The 19222-nt window shown below is 51.2% G+C and overlaps 1 protein-coding gene across 6 annotated transcripts; it reads right to left on the reverse strand.

The window, feature by feature from the left end:
* Positions 1-1359: 1359 nt before the first annotated feature.
* TCTE1 (t-complex-associated-testis-expressed 1) lies at positions 1360-19194 on the reverse strand. Of its 6 annotated transcripts, none has more exons than XM_058432224.1 (5): positions 19172-19194; positions 8692-9061; positions 7106-7674; positions 3288-3737; positions 1360-1590 (listed from the first exon to the last, which is right to left on the reverse strand). In XM_058432224.1, the coding sequence occupies exons 2-5, from the start codon at positions 8966-8968 to the stop codon at positions 1381-1383; spliced, it is 1506 nt and encodes a 501-aa protein (XP_058288207.1). In that variant the 5' UTR covers positions 8969-9061; positions 19172-19194; the 3' UTR covers positions 1360-1380. The 6 variants fall into 6 exon arrangements, with proteins under 6 accessions (XP_058288207.1, XP_031997060.1, XP_058288206.1 ...); XM_032141169.2 differs by lacking the exon at positions 19172-19194 and adding an exon at positions 18739-19139; XM_058432223.1 differs by lacking the exon at positions 19172-19194 and adding an exon at positions 18229-18383.
* Between the last annotated feature and the right edge of the window lie 28 nt (positions 19195-19222).

The following is a 19222-nucleotide window of genomic DNA, read 5'->3' on the forward strand; positions in this document are numbered from 1 at the left end:
CAGGGAAAATGAAAACCAGAAAATTAATCTCTAAAATTAAACTTTACACTGAATGTTCTTGTTTCTCTAATTAGAACCTCTGCTAGCAGCTGTGGCTGTACACACACACACACCCTCACACCTACACGTTTGCACTCCGGAACTGTCAGAGGGTGCCAGGCACAGACAGACTCTAGGTTGCCTGGACAGGCACACACATGCAGTCACTCCCAAGCCCCCTTTGGTGCTCTGCTCAGCGCCTGCTTAGCGGAAGGAGTCCCTGGAGAGCAGGCACTCTTGGACTGGGGTTGTAGGCTATGACCTGCCCTTTGGGGACACAGTTTTGGAGGCTCTGGGCCAATCAATCAGCCTGAGGAGGATGGGCAATGGCGCTCAGCCTGAATCAGTCAGCTAGGTCTCTTGTGGCCCTGGGGGCTGATGTGATTCCTGTAGGTGTGGCCTTAGGGTAGACAGCTACAGAGTGATGTGGACTCGTGGAGGGCACCTGGAAGGCTCCATGTGTCCTGGGGACAAGGGCTTGTGGGGTGGGCTGGGCCTGGCTGGGGAGAAGACAGGTCTCTGTCAATTGGGTGCATCACACTGTGGCCTTTTTGTCGTGGATTTAAGCGCAAAGATTGTACAAATCAAACTGGTGGATAATAAAGTCGTGGATGACTCACTGACTTCCTGTCCCAGTGTGGCACTTCTTTCCCTCCCTCCCAGGGAAGCTCTCTGGGGTGGGTGGCAGGGATTGTGTCATCCTTCCCTGGAAGTCGTCATCTACAGCTGCCTCCCCAGAGGAGTCCACTGGGTCTAAGCCCTTGGTGTCAGCTCATTGTCCCCTTCCCAGGTTGGGAGTTGGGGAACTAGGGGATGGCGTGGCCTGTGGAACTGGATCACTTAAAGCAGAGTCAAGCAACAGGGAAATGCATCTACAGGGATGAGTGTGGCAGAGAGAGCAAGGCATAGCTCTGCTGTAGCCAGAGGGTGTGTGTGTGTGTGTGTGTGTGTGTGTGTGTGAAGATCAAGGATCTGTTTGGTAGAGAAGAAAATGGTGGGGAGTCAGGAAGGCAGGCAGCCCCCATGGGAGAATCTGGCAGGCACAGTCCCTCAGACACCTCTCTGACTTCCCTATTCCTGGAAGAAGTTGGTCATTTGTGGGTGTCCAGTAATATCCTTTCCCTGGGCACAAGGGCTGGGTTCCTACTGCATACCCTTTCTTCCCCCATGCCAGGCTCCCTTCCTTGCCTCATGTCTCCATCCATACAACCCTTGATCACTCCAAGGTTATTCATGGTCCCCCTCCCCGCTCCCCTTGAACCAGTGTGATACTCTGCAGCAGGCATGGCAGGGGTATGAAATGAGGGATGGGGCTGGGGCCATGATCCAAGTCAGGTCATTTTATCCCACAGAGTTCTCAGGGCCATTGGCAGTGATGGTTGACATGAAGTGGCTGGGATTCAAGGCCCGCTGGCGGGCTGCTTCTCGGTTTGCGTGGAGGGCCTGGCCAATGAGGTACTCACTTTCCTGGGCCACATCTGACAAGCGCAAGTCAAATTCCAGGAGGGTCTTGTTGTCTGACATGCCTTCCAGGAGCTGCTTTCCACCGTCCTGGGAGAAGGGTGCAAAGGAAGGGGTCATTTACATCACTACCCAGGATCTGACACATACTACACATTTTCAGGTAGATGTGACTAAAATAAAAGTTTCACAAAACAATACTTAACCTATTTGTGACGCATGCTGACATATTCTGTTCTTTTCCATTTGAAAAATGGTAGCCAATACCCACTAAATTGACTTCTCAACCCTACTAGTTTGAAAAACATGAATCTCTGGCAAAGATGATAATTCCATTCCTTTGGTTCAGCCATGGGCATGTGGGACAAATCTAATGAGATGTGAGGGGGAAGCTGAGAGAGGGTGGCTTCTGGGAAGGTTCTCCTCACTCCAAAAAGAGAAGAAAAGGCAGCAGGTGTTCTCCTAGTTTCTGCCTCTGGGCATGTCCCTGTATGAGATGTCAGAACTGTGGCAGCCATCTTGGGACTGAGAGAAGCACTAGAGAGGCCTTGGCCATGAGACTGGGGTGGGCAGAGCAGAGGGTGGCCCTCTAATTCTGGTTGTGGGAGACACTGAATATTCCTCCTGCTTAAGCCATTTCTGATTAAGCTTTTTATTACTTGCAGTCAACAGCACCCCCTCTAGAAACTCTGTGTGTGTGTGTGTGCGTGCGTGCGCATGTGTTGGTGTGTATGTGCCTGTGTAGGTGAGCAAGGCTGTTCTCATGGGGAGGTTTAGTAGAGGGTTCAGTGACCTAATGGAGGGCCCCGCTCAATGGTCATCACAGCTCCAACCCCTGCTGGGCTGGGTGGGCTAGCCCCAATGTGAAAGAATTTCATGTTGGGAGGCAGAATGCTAACCATTCTGTGGTTGTGACCCAGGAGTGTGTTGCAAAGTCAATTTAATGGGTCACAGAAGCATTTAAAAAAATACAATAGAGTGGAATGTAAAGGAAAATATCAGCATACATCACAAGTCATAAATTTCAATATTATGTTTATGTTGGTGTTCATGTAAATTGCATTTTTTTTTTTTTTTGAGACGGAATCTCGCACTGTCACCCAGGCTGGAGCGCAGGGGCACGATCTCAGCTCACTGCAATCTTCGCCTCCTGGGTTCAAGCAATTCTCCTGCCTCAGCCTCCCAAGTAGCTGGGGTTACAGGCGCATGCCACCACACTGGGCTGATTTTTGTATTTTTAGTAGAGATGGGGTTTCACCATGTTGGCCAGGCTGGTCTCGAACTCCTGGCCTCAGGTGATCCACCCACCTCAGCCTCCCAAAGTGCTGGGATTACAGGCATGAGCCACTGTGCCTGGTCGTAAATTGCATTTCTTACTCTCAGACTTGGTTAAGAAAGTTTTAGAGACAAAGTCTATTAGAAAGGACTCAGGCTTTCAATCAATCTTGGGTTTGAATCATAGCCTTGCCACTTGCTACTGACTTGATGCCCTTGGGCAATTCACTATCCTCTCTGAGACTTATTTTTCCATCTAGAAAGTAGGGTTAAATATACTTAGTCATATACTTAAATATATTTAGGGTTAAATACGCTTAGGGTTAATATACAGTTACTTAGGTAACTGTAAGGATTAAAGGAAAAATAATAATCATTGGGATACACAGTATGTGTGCATACTAGATGCAGTATGTAGTATGTAAAGTCTGTGATCTTCACAACTATCCCACAAGTACCCCCGGCAGTTGGATTCCACACCCACCCTCACAAGCCCGGAATAGGTGGCTCACCAGCCCGATGTGGTTGCAGGACAGGTTGATGCTGGTGAGTGTGGTGTTGATGGCGAGCACCTGTGACAGGAGTGTGGCGGTGGGCTCAGACAGCTCATTGCCACCGAGGTGCAGTGTGGTGAGGCACTTGTTGGTCTGCAAGGCATGGGCAAGAGCCTGGCCACCCTCATCCTTGATGCAGTTGAGACGTAGGTTGAGAGAAATGAGGTTGGTGTTGTGTGCCAGAGCATGAGCCAGGGACTGGGCACCGGGCGCACGCACTTGGTTGTTGGCCAGGTTGAGCACACGCAGGCGGCTGTGGCTCAGCAGCTTGGCGGCACCTCGTGCACCACGGTCCCCAATGAGGTTTTGTGACAAGTCCAGCTCCTCGAGGACTGGGTGGTCCAGAAGGCTTCGAATTATGATGCGTGCCTTGTCATCATCCACCTTGCTTCGGGTCAGCTTGAAGATCTGTGGGCAGGCAGAGAGTCTATAGCACCTGCCAGCCAGGGATAATCAGCCTGCCCACCTAGATCTTTGGCAAACTTGGCTCACCTAGTGTTGGCCACCTGGCTGGGTCTTGGAGGAGGCCAGGCCTACCAGCATGGCAGAGTAGTGTAGAATTGGTGGCAGGTAGCAGGGGGGAAGGATCACTGTTTATTGAGCAATTACTACATGCTGGGTATGCTGCTTGGGTCTTCCTTTTTTTTTTTTTTTTTTTTTTAGACGGAATTTCGCTGTGTCACCCAGGCTGGAGTGCAGTGGCGCGATCTCGGCTCACTGCAAGCTTCACCTTCCAGGTTCATGCCATTCTCCTGCCTCAGCCTCCCGAGTAGCTGGGACTATAGGCACCCACCACCACGCCCGGCTAATTTTTTGTATTTTTAGTAGAGACGGGGTTTTACCGTGTTAGCCAGGATGGTCTCGATCTCCTGACCTCGTGATCCACCCTCCTCGGCCTCCCAAAGTGCTGGGATTACAGGCGTGAGCCACCATGCCCGGCCGCTTGGGTCTTTCATAACCATTATCTCTAACCTTCAGCATCTCGATGTAGAAGAGAAAGTTCTCTCCATTTTACAGATAGAAAATGGAGGCTTACATTATTTCCCCAGAGTAATGCAGTGATTGAAGCAGTTGAGACAGGTTTGGAATCCAAGCCTGCCTGAGGCCTCAGCCCCTCACTGTATCCTCCTCTCCCAGCCAAGATCCACCAGGGCAAGGAGAGGACCTCTTTGAAGGAGGTTGCCAGGGCAAGAACCAGGGAGAAAGTGGGGAGGTGGAGAAGCAGGAAAAGGATGAGATAAAGGAATGAAGGAAAGGGGATGGGGCTGGCAGTATGAATATTGTCCATGGGAGCCTCTCCCCCTCACCTTCCCACTGGCTTGTCCCACTCCTCTCTCTCCCTTGAGACCTCTGAGTGTCTGGTCTCTCTCTCCCTACCCTTCGGTTCACTCCTTTTTATACCCCTCTTACCCAGCTGAGTCTTTTGTGTCTCTTCTCTTTTCATTGCGTCTCTCTGGCAAAGCCCTAACCCTGGATCAGCCCCACTCTCTATTTTCTGCATGCCTGTGCGCAAGCAACTGACAAAATAGAAAACATCAGCTGATGGGACTGGTTGCTATCACTGGAACCACCAATAGGCTTGTAATGCTGCATGCCAATCTAACTATATTTCTCTGGCCAAAATACCCTCTTATAATCGACAACAACTATTTCAGCTTTTTGCAGCCTCCTCAGAATTCAGGGGCCTCCTTGCTGAGCCCCCTCTTTCAGCAGGTGAACTCTCCTCTTGCCTTCTCAGCCATTGAATGGGAACCTGTCATTTTCCTGATACCAAGCACTGACTTATTGGTCTATGAACCCGTGCCGCTCTTCTACATTCATCCTCTTTCTTGCAACTGGATGGAGCCTTACACTGGTTTTAAACATATGTGAGTTATTCTGAAGGAACTCAAAGCTCTCATTGGTTATGGCTGTACCTTTTCCCCTTTGCAGCCAAGTTCTTGAAAAAGCTGATCACAGCCACCCATTCCTCACTTCCCACTCTCCCCAGAAACCACTGCTATCTGGCCTCTGCTCCTGCCACTCCACTGAAATAGCTCCCCCTCAGTGACCTCCACGTTCACTAAATCCAGTCCTTGGCTCTATTCCACCCCATTGCTCACTCCCTCTACTTGAAACATACCCCTCCCTTGCTCTGTGACACAATGCCATGTCCCCCATTTCCTCCTCCCTCTGGCTTCCTGGCAAGCTCTTCTTCTGCCACTAAGACCACATGCCAGGCCTCTTCTTTTCTTGCTTTTGGCGCTCCCCTGTGAGACTCCATCCAAATCCAGGGCTGCAACTGCCACCTTTATGAAGACAGTACACATTTCCACATTCAATTCAGACCTCTCATCTGAGCTTCGGACCCTCTACCCAACTAACGAAATGACCCCTTCTTTGAGATGCCTCAAACTGAAACTTACACTCTTCCCCCTCAAAACTGATCCTCTTCCCATATTCCCTGTTTCTGCAAATGGTCCCTCCAGCCATCCGGCCTCATAAGCCAGAGGTCTTGCACCTCACCTCCTTCTCCTTCCTTCTTCTTCAGATCCTCCCTATGCCAGTGTGGCCAGATGCATGCCAGACACATGTCTGCCTAAATATGTCTTGACTCTCTCCACTCTTTTGAGTCTCCACAGACACTACCCTCGCTGAATGACCCTCACCCTCACCTAGATTTGGCAGTGATCTCCTAGGTAATCTGCATGTTCACTGCTGCCCTGCCCAGGCCATCCTCCCTCACAGATGGAGTGACCTTTTCACATGTGAAATCCAGTCCCAGAGCTCCTAAGGATAAAGATAGCCTCCTGGACAAAGCCTCCTTCACCCAGCAAGGCTGACCACCTCACACTCTGCGCCAGCCACACAGTCTTCTCTTTCTCTTTGAGCTGGCCATGTTCACTCTGCCCATAGAGCCTGTATGCACTGCTCCCTCTGCCTGGAACGTTCCTCCCTCTGAGACTATAACTCCTACTCCTCCGTCTAATCTCTATGTAAGTGACATTTGTTCATGGAAGCCTTCCCTTGCAAGGTCAAATGCTCCTTTATAATCTCTCATAAGAGTATCTCTTCTTTATAGCATTCATCCCAATTCAGGGGTACCAGAAAAAAGTACAGGATGCCCAGTTAAAAATAAATTTCAGATAAATAAGAATGTCCCATGGAATATTTGGGACATACTTACACTAAAAATTATTTGCTGTTTGTCTGAAATTCAAAATTTTTGGAGACAGGGTCTCATTTTGTAACCCAGGCTGGAGTGCAGTGGTGTGACGGCAGCTCACTGCAGGCTTGAACTCCTAGGCTCAAGGGATTCTCCCACCTCAGCCTCCTCAGTCTCTGGAAGACTACAGGCCTGAGCCACCGTGCCTGGACCTGAAATTCACATTTAACTGGATGTCCTGTATTTCTATTTGCTAAATCTGGCAACCCTATTCTAGTATCAATTTTATGTTTATATGATTGCTGATTAGTGCCTTTATCCCATCAGACTGTTAGCTACAGAGGGCATAAATGACACAATCTTGCTCCTCCTTGAATCTTCAGCACCTAGGACAGGGCCTGGAGTGCAGATGTTTGTTCAGTGAAACAAACTGGTGAACTGGGAGAGCAGCGCCTTGTTCATCTCTACACCCCCAGAACCGTGTATCTTGGTGCAGGATGCATTAAAAAACACTTGGTCAATGAAAGAGAAGGAAATAGGAAGAAGGTAATAATAGAGGAGGAAGAGGAGGGGAGAGAGAATCTGAGAGATGCTGAGAAGGGGTGGGGGGAAGGCTGGGAGCAGACAGTACCTTGAGGGTGTGGCATGCCTTGATGGCAGCTGCCAAGGAGTGGCAGTCGCGGTAGGTGAAGAGGAAGAGATTCCACTCAAAATTCATGCCACAGTCCTTGACATCGTACACCAGGTCCAACTCCTCCAGGTGGCTCAGGCCAGCTACCAGATCGCCCAGTTGGTAGTGGTCAACCGTGGGCTCCTCCATCTCTTCCTCGCTGCCTGAGTCGGACTGGCCGCCTGGCCGGAGCTGGGCCGGGAGCTGCACCGGCGGAAGGAACTGATCGACGTGGACCCTGCGCACGTAATTCCGGCAGAGAGGCAGCAGGTCGAGGATCACCGCAGGGTCTGTGGTGCCTGGGATAAAGTGCTTTAGCAGGTTCTCCAGGTGCCGCTCGAAGAACATGCGTTTCCAGCTGCCGCCATGGTGGGCCACGTGGCACACGGGCCAGCGATGCATGCAGCAGCGGAGCCAGTAGTTCTCATTGTCTATCAGGTTGGCGGTCACAGCCAGTGGTAGGTCAGGGGACAGGTGGTTCAGGACCTTCTGCTGGTGTTCCGGGAGCATCTGCTTCAGGATAGGGTTTTCTTTGGGAAGAGAGGAAGGAACGCAGGGGGTCACAGTGTTGGGGGACACCTCAACATGATGCCTCAGGCTGGGCCTGCCTGGGAGCACCAGGCAAAGGGAAGACCCTTCCCTGCTTAGCGGATAGACAGCCTCTGCTCTCAGCGGGGCTCAAGCAGAGGGTGGGACGCAGCCTTTAGCTTTGGGATGTTCCCTGCCTGAAGGTGGACATCTCAGCATCTGTTCTCAGGGAGCTCCCAGACTGAGGAAGACTCTCAGGTCCAACTCTCAGTTATCACCTGGTCTGATGGGGGATACAATCCCTGAGGTCAGAGGCTTCCAATCTTATTTGATTCATCTATTTCAAAACAAGAAATTTTCTGAGCACCTACTATGTGCCAGGCACTGGAGGTACCACTATGAGAGACTACTATGTCCCACGTGCTGGAGATATAAGAGTAAGCAAAACAGGGCTCTCCCTTTTGGAGTTTGCATTCCAGTGAGGGGAGGCTGACAATAAACAGGTAAAATGAGTGAGATTGGGTGACGATAGTTGCTGTAGATGAAATAATGGCCCTGTCCTCAGACAGAGCCCCATCTGGTAGGAGAGGCTGGCAGTCCATCTTTGGAAAGGATCAATATTACAGAGCACAAAATATGGAACAAACCAAGAGCCCTTACATGGCATGGAAGACTCCATCAGAGTGGAGGGCGGTTCACTTGGGAAGGCTTTCTGGAGGAGGAAATAGATATGGCTCAGGCTGGGTTTTGCTGGAGAGAGTGGAAAAGGCAAGGAGAGGGCAGAGGCATGGAGGGTGCAGTGTGGGTGGGAGTCTGGTGGGACCTGCCAGTGGGAACAGAAGGAGAAACTGTCTTGGCCCTGGGTGGAAGGGAAGTGTTAAGTGGGTATGAGGATGCCATACGGGAGAGCAGGGGCTGCCCCAGGACCCAGCTTCGGCAGTCTTGGCTCCAGACAGTTCCCACCCACCTAGCCCCACTCCTGGCCTTCTCCTTCCCACCTAAAGCAGGGACAGACTCACTCTGGAAGTTCCTGATAATGTGCTGAATGCAGAGCTCTGTGAGGAGGGGCACGATGGCCAGTGACCACTCAGGATCCTCAGCAATGATCCGGCGCATCCGATGGAAATTGGCCCCGGGATGTGGGTTCCTGGACTTTGCAGGGACTGGTGTGATTGAAGGCTTTGAGAGCTGTGGGCCTGTGCTTGAACTGTGTCCTCCAGTGGAGGACTTGTCCTGGATGGAGACTGAGGAGTGGCTGGGGTCCAACAATGCTGATGTTGTTACGGTATCCTGCATGCTGGAGGCTGGCAATATAGGGGCGGGTGGCCCCTGGATGGCCTTATGACAAGAAACTTCTCAGACTGGCAGGTCCTTGAAACAAGTAGGGATCTGGAGCAAAAGGAAGAGGGTAGAGGTGTTACTTTGGAGGGTCTTGGTGGGCATTTACTAAGAGAGGTGGTACAGAATACTGCTTAAGGATCAGTCCCTGGAGTGAAGCAGATCCAGGTTATCTGTGTGGCCTTGGGCAAGTTACTGAACCTCTCTGAATTTCAGATGCTGCCTCTGAGAAATGAAGGTCGCAGTTCCAGTAGGATTATTTGGAGGAGTGGATAAAATAATGCATCCAAAGGGCATAATATATTATCTAACACATGAAACTAGCAAGGAGCAGCCCAAAATTTTAGATAATAGCTCTACAGCAATTACAGTAATTGCTCTGTGCCAGACACTCTTTTTAGTTCTTTATGCCTATTAATTCATGTGTCCTCAGAAAAGCCTTTTTCAGAAAAGCCTTTTTCAGATAGGCGCTTGTATTATTCCCATTTTTCTGCTGGGAAGCTGAAGCACAGAGAGGCTAATTGACTTGCCCAATGTCAGGCAGCTTAGAAATATCACGGGGGGGTTTAAATTTAGTCTGTCAAATTCATGCTCTGAACCCTACATTGGACTGGCCCTCTGAGGGTGAGGGGTGTATATTGCCAAAAGACAGAGGTATAATAAAGAGCCATTCAGCTCAAAACAGGACCCTGTACTAAGTATTTTATAGAACAACAACTGCCTGATCCGTAGGATGGGGTTGAGAACAGCTCTGGCCAACAGAAATATAATGCAAGCCAAAATGCACGCCACATATGCTATTTTAATTTCTTTAGTGCCCACATTTTAAAAAGTAAAGAGAAACAAGGCGGCTGGGGGTGGTGGCTCATGCCTGTAATCCCAGCACTTTGGGAGGCCAAGGTGGGTGGGTCACTTGAGGTCAGGAGTTTGAGACCAGCCTGGCCAACATGGTGAAATCCTGTCTCTACTAAAAATACACAAATTAGCTGGGCATGGTGGCAGGCACCTGTAGTCCCAGCTACTCGGAAGGCTGAGGCATGAGAATCACTTAAATCTGGGAAGCAGAGGTTGCAGTGAGCTGAGATTGTGCTACTGCACTCCAGCCTGGATGATAGAGCAAGACTCTGTCACAAAAAAAAAAAAAGAAAGAAAAGAAAAACAGGTGAAATTAGTTTTTTTTTTTTTTCTTGCTCTTGTTGCCCAGGCTGGAGTGCAATGGCGTGATTTTGGCTCACTGCAACCTCCGCCTCAAGGGTTCAAGGGATTCTCCTGTCTCAGCCTCCCAATTACAGGGATTACAGGCACCTGTCACCACGCCCAGCTAATTTTTGTATTTTTAGTAGAGACAGGGTTTCACCATGTTGGCCAGGCTGGTCTCAAACTCCTGACCTCAGGTGATCCACCCGCCTCAGCCTCCCAAAGTGCTGGGGTTACAGGCATGAGCCACTGTGCCTGACCATGAAATTAATTTTATATTTAGCCCAATATGTCTAAAATGTTATTTAAACATATAATCAATATAAAATTATTAATGCGACATTTTATATACTATGTTTTCATATGAAGTCTTCAAAATTTGATGGCTCAATGGGCACATTGAGCCTACCATTTCAATGTGGCTACCGTTTCGGAGTGCAGGTTGAGAGAGAAAGGAGAGGGGAACGAGACCCATGCCCTGCCCAGGGTGCCAGCACCCTTCTCTCCTCCTTCCCACTGAGAGCTCAAACTCCAGGTCCCTTCCCTTCCATCTCCCCATCGAGTCTTCCTCTAGCTCTCCCAGCCTCCCAGCATTCCAGACAGCAGCGGGCAAGCGTGGGAGGCGAGAAGGCAGCTAAATCTGGGGCTGAAGACAGAAGACAGAGGATGTGTCTTGGTCCGGGGACCCTCCCCCATTTGCCCATTCCTGCACCCTTGCACTCCTGCCCTGAGATCTGCAGGAGGAAATGGGGCTGCTGGCACTTAGTTCCTCCTCCAGGCAGTTTCCCATCAGATGTGCACCCTGACGACTCTGCACTGGGTAGTGGCCGGTGGGAGGGAACACTCTGAACCAGCAAAGGCGTCCTTGGCAGAGGGAGGGACCAGATGGTGCTCCCCAGCCTGCCAGGCATCTCAAGGAGGAAAAGCCTGGTTGAGAGGCGGGTGGCGGGGAGAGGGATAGTGCGGGAAAGATATCTAGGTATTGTGACATCCCTTATGCAAATCAAATGCAAATCACACACAGATTGTGTCCAGAATTGTGGAATAACCAGATCGCGCTTTTTGACTAATGGCCTCTCAGAGTGTAGGGCTGGAGGGGGTTGCTGCTTAGCGGTACCGGCTGACTTTGCATTTCTGGCTTTGCCAGTTATGTGCTTTGTGACTTGGCCAAGTTACTTAACCTATCTGAGCTTCAGTTTCCTTATCTGTGAAACTGGATAATAATATCTTCCTACATGGGCTGTAGTGGAGATCCCCCCGAGATAATGGTCGGTTAATATTGATCATTGTAAAGAATACAGGGTGTGTGGAGAATGAAGGTACTATGAGGGGCAGGGGTCTGAGGCTGCAGAGACCACATCCAGGAGACCTGCTTCTTGAGTGCTGACCTGAGATGGTATCTTTGGGTGAGTGCAAAGTTTCTGAGGCCCTTCCCTATTTCCAGGAGCGATGTGAAGGGCAAGGAGGCAGGGTGGTGTTGGGGGCTCACAGACAGCACGACAGAGGCAATGGAAGAAGGTCAGAGGCAACAGGCCAGCCCAACTCATGCTTGGTTTTGGCCTAAAACATTCTATAATTTCCTTTGGTCCCAGATATGTCCCTAGACACCCATGGGCCACATCCAGGGAGCAGGACCAGGCTTGGCAGATGGAGCCCCAGGTTGCTGGAGTTGGCTCTTTAGTCATTCCTCACAGCACCATCCAGCCTCACCATCCTGGCAGGCAGTCCCTTCTCCTTCTCCTGGGGAGCCACACCTGGGAAACCCCACCTGGGGCCAGGCGGGATGCCTCTGCAATCAGGTGACTCTAGTCCCACCGTCTAGCGCCTCATTTTCAGGACCTGGAGTTCTTCCTACAATCTGGTCCTAATTGCTCTTGCTGTTGTTTTGTGCCTGCAGCCTGCCTCTGGGCATGACACAGCAGGACCCATCGAGGCATGTTCCAGGGCCCTGAACCAACTTCTCAGGAGGAAGGGGCAGGGTCTCGCTCCATATCACATGGCTGCCGTGTGCATGGCTGGTAAAAAAATGAGCCCCTACCACTTTCAGCCTTTACAGGAACAACCACACCATAAGGCCTGATGTCATTTTAAAGCAAATGTTGAAAAAATTAACTGTATAAGATCAGAGTTGATAATTTTCAGTTAATCATCTCTTGATTTTTTAAAAATGGATATCGCAAAAATATTTTGACAGGCAAATTATTACCAGACACAGAAGATTCTTCTAGGGAGGATTTTAGTTCTAAGTGTTTAAAAAAAATCTACTTTTTAAACTAACAAAATAGAAAACAAAGTATATTTAAAAGGATAACGAGCAAAACGAACTCCTTGCTGCCCCGCTATCACTGTTACAGGGAAGATATGGAGTGTGGCTCCTCCCTTGGCAGGCCGCGTTCTGACCCCTGCCCTTGGGGGACACCCTTTCGCGTGCCACTCTCTTGGCTCTCCTCCTACTTTCCGACCATTCTTTTTCCAAAAATCTTCACCACAGACTTCTCTCCCTCTGCCCATCCCTCACATGCCAAGGTCCCTCAGAATTCCACCATGGTCGTCCACTCATTCCTGCTGATGGGTTCTAGCTTTCACCTCTTCCAGGTGGGGTTTCCCAGCTGTGACGTCCCAGGAGAAGCAGAGGGTACTGTTACCAGGATGGTGAGGCTGGGGGATGGTGGTGTAACGCCAGACTCTCCTACATCTGCATTCCAGACTCAAGTCCACTGGGATGCTGCCTAGGTCCCTCAAACTCAATCCATCCAGATGCCGGCACCAGAAGCCAGGGAGTCACCTCTCTCTCTTTCAGCCCTCCCGCCCCACCCTACCATCTAGTTACTGATTCAGTTCTGTCTCCCACCCAGGCAGCCTCTCCTTTCCTGCTGCCGCCTTAGCTCAGGGCCTCAGTGTCTGTCTGGATCACAGCTTCAGCTGTTGGGCATGTGGTCTCTCACATCATCCAGTCTGGTTCTCTCACATCTAGCCTTCACACAGCCGCTGTGGCAGGCTCAATGTAAGCCCTCTAGCGGCTCACCACTGCTCACTGGGTAAAATCCAGCCTCCTCACCTTGGTGTGTAGGGCCCTCCGTGGCTGTACATCTTGTTGGAAATAAGCTCCTCTTTGCATCTGGGACATTGCAGCCCAGTTCATGCTGCCCAGCCCTTGCTCAAGTTGTTCCCTCTGAAATGCCTTTCCCACCATCTCAGCCAGGGAAAGGGACAATCACTGGTCTTCTGAGTCTGAGCTCAAGCACCACTTCCTCTCTGAAGGCGAGGTGCTTCTTTGTCCCTGATCCCCCAAAACAACCCCTCCTGTTGTCAGACCCCATCTTTCCAGTACCTGCATCACTCCAGTAACCTGCTGCCCACCCTCTCCCCACACCCACACTAGACTGTGAGTTTCTTGAGGTGTAGGGGCTGTCTCCTCCTCATTTTTGTCTCCAATTTCTAGCCCAGTGGTAGGTCTGCTTTAGGCGAGGTAGCTGGTGTTTGGGGCGGCTCCATTGGCTTCTGATAATAGATTCTGGCCAAAAGGAGTATCTATTGGTCAGGGCAACTTGTTCGGTGGTGGCTATCTGATATAAGCCAATCGGAGTCCTTCTTGAGATTTGTCCAAGTGGAGGTAGACAGAAGGGCATATGTCCTTGAAGGATCTGGATCTCCTGCTGCTGGAAGTCATTTCTCTCCACACGTACAAGGTCTGTTTGCGGTGGGAGGGAATCAAGCCTGGGGGAGACCAGCAGAAACGATAGACAGAGACAGCATCCTGGTATCTTCAATCCCCATGCCTAGTCCCGGAGGCTCCCAGAGCTGTCTGGCTCCTTGGCAGTGCCTTCAGCTCTGAGAGCTAACTTGGCAGCCTTCTAATAAGTCCCTTTGCCAAAGCTAAGAGGTGGGTTTCTACTCCTTTTGACCAAAAGGTCCTGCCCCATTTTGACCAAAAGGCTCACACAGTTTGGTGAGTGAAAATATGGGAAAAATCCTAAATCAGTAGATGAAAGAGTTCAATGGGATAGCTGAGAAGGGCCAAAGGCCCCCAGGTTATTACTCACAGGACCTGATTCACTCCTGTGGCCTCTTCCTCTCTTGACTACATTGAGCCTCTAGTCTCACATCCCATCTCTCCAGGGCTAGGACAGTATCAGCACCTTATAACTGTCCAGCACTTAACAGTTACAAGGTCCTTTCAAGGTCCTTTCAGAACTATCCTCTCAAAAAAAAAAATTTAAAAAAAGGCTGGGTGTGGTGGCTCACGCCTGTAATCCTAGCACTTTGGGAGGCCAAGGTGGAAGGATTGCTCGAGGCCAAGAATTCAAGTCCAACCTGGCCAACATAGTGAGATGCCATCTATAAAAAATAAAAAAAAATCTTCTCATGTGACTCTTCAACCACCCTATAATGGAGCTAGGGTGGGCTTCCTTATCCCCATTTTACAGATGAAGAAACAAGGAAACAGGAAATAACTGGCCCTAAAACACCTACGAGAGCTGGGGCCAGCGTCTGAGGGCAGGTCTCCTACCTCTGGCCACAATACACTACCCCTCTACAGTCACTCAGTATGTCCCCCTCCCCTCACTGTTCCTGCCCTCCACTAGGAAAGAAGAAAGCATATTCTTGCTCCTTGGGAAGTGGGGAGGGCCTCCTCGGGCTGAGAGCGCTCCCAGGCCTTTGGCACTCCACTAGGGGAATTTCAGGGCCCTAATGTACAGTTTTCATCCCTCTTAGGGTAAATGCATTTTCCCCCTAAATGAAACAAAATTTAATATCAATACTTGTGTGCCTATATCCATATGTTAACCTTGAACTGTTTTTTAAAAACACATCTCATCATTTTAGGTCAAACAAAAGCATAGTAAATCATAAAATGTATACTGACACTAATGTAACAAACTTGTTTTTTTTTTGAAACAGAGTTTTGCTCTTGTTGCCCGGGCTGGAGTGCCACGGCGCAATCTCGGCTCACTGCAACCTCCGCATCCTGGGTTCATGAGATTCTCCTGTCTCAGCCTCCCGAGTAGCTGGGATTAAAGGCATGCGTCACCACGGCTCGCTAATTTTGTATTTTTAGTAGAGACGGGGTTTCTCCATGTTGGTCAGGCTGGTCTTGAACTCTCGACCTCAGGTGATCTGCCCGCCTTGGCCTCCCAAAGTGCTGAGATTACAGGCGTGAGCCACGGCACCCAGCCTAATGTAGCAAACTTTTTAAAAAGTAGAAGTTGTAATATATCGTTACTGACAATTTAAGTGTGCAGAAATTACATATATAATACACATGACTATATATATCAGGATATATATATTCCACACCTTAGTGTGAATGAGTTTCAGATACAAAAAGCAAAGTTAGAAAGGGGGCAAGGGAGGCAGGGTACGGTGGCTCATGCCTGTAACCTCAGCACTTTGGGAGGTTGAGGAGGGTGGATTACCTGAGGTCAAGAGTTCAAGACCAGCCTGGTCAACATGGTGAAACCCCATCTCTACTAAAAATGCAAAAATTAGCCAGGCATGGTGGCACATGCCTGTAATCCCAGCTACTTGAGAGGCTGAAAGAGGTGGTTTATAAGATGATTAGGGGAAAAAAATGAAGGTTGAACCCAGGAGGCAGAGGTTGCAGTGAGCCGAGATTGTGCCACTACATTCCAGCCTGGGCAATAAGAGCAAAACTCTGTCTTAAAAAAAAAAAAAAAGAAAAAGAAAGGAGGCAAGAAGAACAACCACGGAGAGGAGAGGAGGTGGGGAGTGGGCACAGGAGAAGAAGAAGACAGGAGTCTGAGAGAGCTCTGCCTGTTTCACAGGTTGGTCTTAGTCTGGCCTTGCAGTCACCAGCCTGCAGCTGAGGGTGCGAGTAGGTGGCACTATCTTCCCTGGGAGCCTGCAGGGATGGGTGGATACCCAATAGCTGGGGGCCCCGGGCACATGGACAGTCCCCAAGGACCCACAGAGGGCAGTCCTGGAGGTGGCTGACGGATCACCTTCCTCTCTGGAGCTTTCTTTCCCTGGAGAACCTGTTGGGCCAGTCAGAGAATCCCAGAGTTTGAAGACTAGAAGCACGTTCAAGACTCCAGTCTTGAACATGGGCAGGGCAGGAATCCTGACATTCCAGAGAGGTCAGGGCCACCAGGAGTGGGTACATCTTGTGCCACCACCTGGTGTCCCCATCCAAGGATGTGCTGTGCTCTCAGAGCGGGAAAGTGGGAGAATGGGGACACATGCAGTGGACTTTCACTTCTCTGGGGCCTGCCTCACCAGCTTGTTTGGCTTCACATGGTTGTGTCTCTAACCTGGGACCACAGTCCCTAGGGAAAGGCCAATCCTCCTCCCCTGGGCCCCTACTCTGCATCCTCAGGACCAGGGTCCAGGGTCCTGAAATCACACACAGGGAACAACGTCCATACCAGGCCATTAACTCAAAGGATTGGGTGTGAAGGACTGCTCTTTCCATGCCCAAGCACAGGTAATAGAAAGTGACAAGATGCTCCAGTTTGGCAGGGTTGTCCTCATTTCTGATGGCTTGAATCTGGTGGACAGGTGTTCTGGGAACCATACCCTTGGCTATATATAGCTATGATTTATTGAGAGCTCTAGGCCTTCAATAGCATGTACATAGCAGGAGGCAGGACAGCAGCTGGCTAAGTACTCAGGAGTTGTGCTGCTGCCTCAAGTCAAATCTCCACGGTGCTTCCTACTATCTGTGCAACCTTGGGCAGGTCCCCGCTTGCCTCAGTTTCTTCATCTACAACGTGGGGACAGTACTTAATAGTATCTATTTCATAGGATTACCCAGAAGATTAAGGAGCTAATGTGTGTGAGACATTTCATATAGTGCTGGTCCCAGAGCCAGCACTCAAGATGTGTGTTAGATATTATAGTGAAGATGCTAGATGCCTTACTACATAATTTTATTAAATTCTCAAATTAATTATTGAGGATTATTATTTAACACTATTGTCCCCATTTCACAAATGAGGAAACTGAAACTTAGAAAGCTTAAGTAACTTACTAAATGTCACTAGCTAGTAAGTGGAGAAGCTGAGGTTTTAGTTTGTGTCTGTCTAATGCTCTTACTTCCATGAGATGCTGGGGTTGCTTATAAATTGCTCCCAACTCAGTCATTCACAGCACTTTTCCAGTGAGTCTCCCACTTTCTCCAGCTCATGAGCTCTCTTGTTCACCAATACGGAGCCCAGGGTTATCCCCTTGGTGCTGACCTAAATAGTCCAGGCTCCCTCTTCCAGTTCACTGCTGGGCATAGGAGCCTTCCGCAAGGCTGGACCACTGCCTGCATCCTTTGTAGGGTGCAAGGAGCCCAACAGAGTGCTGCAGAGTGGTGCTCTCCTGCCCCTGGCACATTCCCTCCACAGGAAGTCTCAGGTCTTCTCCAACCTTCCTCAGGTCCCTAGTTAAATCTAACCATTCTGGGCAGGAGCTCCTTCCACCTGCCCTAATGGGAACACGAGGAAGATGCTGTAGGGGTGCATTCTCACCTTCTTGTGCATCACAGTCCTGGTCCTCAACTGTCCCTCCTCCCTTCCTCTTAGCCGAGAAGTGGAGACACCCAGCCCTCTTTGGGCAGACAGCACCTCTGTGCCTGGGACACTTCCCCAGGAGCTAGCTTTGCACCCACTGCTCTGACTGCCTTCTCTGCCTTCTCAGCCGCTCGCACCCCAGATCCCCTCAGGAGAGCCCTCCTCTGTTCTCAGGGCTCTGGGCTTTTGTCTACACCCACCTCCATATCCTTCATGCCCACCAGGTCTTGCTTTGCGGTAAGTCACTCCCAAGTTGGGAATTCCACTTGTGGAAGGGCAAAAAACTTTCTCCAACTGAGCCTCGGCCCGCGTGCTTGGACTTGGGCTGGGTGAAACTGCCAGTTCACTTACCACAGCCCCTGGGCTGGCCTCCTGACCACTCAGGTTTGTTGTCTCAAAAGGGACTCCAGCGGCTCTGCTCCCACCCCTCCTCCCTACCTTCAGCTCAGACACCCCAGCAGGGAAGCTCAGCTCCAAAGGCCAGGAATCCCTCCCCCATCCTACCAGGGGTGTAGAGGCGCTGGCTTCTCCTTGGTAACCCAGGGAAATCGGCAGTGCAGTGGGAGGTAGGGAGATGAGGAAGCTTCCGGACCCGCGGGAGGGATTACAGCCCTCGGGTGATGGGAATCGACGGCCCTTCGGAGAAGCCTGGGGCCCCAGGGCTTGGGACCGCTCTCCTCCACGCCCTACGGATGCCCCACTTTCCCCCTCTTCTTCCCATAGTCCCTCCCCTCGCCTCACTCGGATCCCCAGCCGCGGGCCAGACGGTTTGCAGACAGTGACTGTGGTGGGGAGGAGGCGCGGGGCGTCCTCGCGTGGAGGGCATGGGGTCTCCCGTGGGTACGGACCGGCGCTTCCCGGCCACGGAAAACGGAACCCAGGCAATGGGCGCCTGTGGGCTTCGGGCAGGTGTGGGCAGAGGACGCTAGAGGGGCTCCCGGGCCCAGCCGGCCTGAGGGGGCCCCGATAAGGGAGACCGGGGCTGGACATCCCCACTCCCGGAGGTCGCCTCACCCGCTCCGGAAGCCCCGGCGTTCGCCTCACGCAGAGTCCCGCGCGCCGGCGCCGGTCTTTGTCGTTGGGGACGCCCCGCGTTGCTAGGAGCGGGCCGGGCGGGGAGGACTAGCGCGCCGCCGCTCGGAGGAGGGGGCGCTGCTGCTTCCTCTGCTGCCGCTGCGCGCCAGGCACGCGGCTCACTCGCCCGCAGGGTGGCCAGACCCGGCCTCGGGACGGTTCCGTGGAAGCGGCCGCTTTGGGGTTAGTTAGTGGGACTGTGGCCTTGCGCTATGCCCTGTGCTCGGGACGTGTCTAGGAAGCTTCCTGCGGGAGGCGGGGGTCGGGCAGGGGGCTGCTGGTCTGGAGTGCTTGCGCTCTCTTGGTAGCTTCTGTGTGGCAATGGATAGGGAGCTGGTCCAGGAAAAGCGTCTGTGGAAGAGGGTGGACGCACCTTCTCCAAGGCACCTGTAGAAGTCACTGGAACTCCCGTGAGGCCTCCTGT

This window comes from Hylobates moloch, unplaced genomic scaffold, assembly GCF_009828535.3.
Source record: "Hylobates moloch isolate HMO894 unplaced genomic scaffold, HMol_V3 SCAFFOLD_20, whole genome shotgun sequence".
NCBI lineage: Eukaryota > Metazoa > Chordata > Mammalia > Primates > Hylobatidae > Hylobates > Hylobates moloch.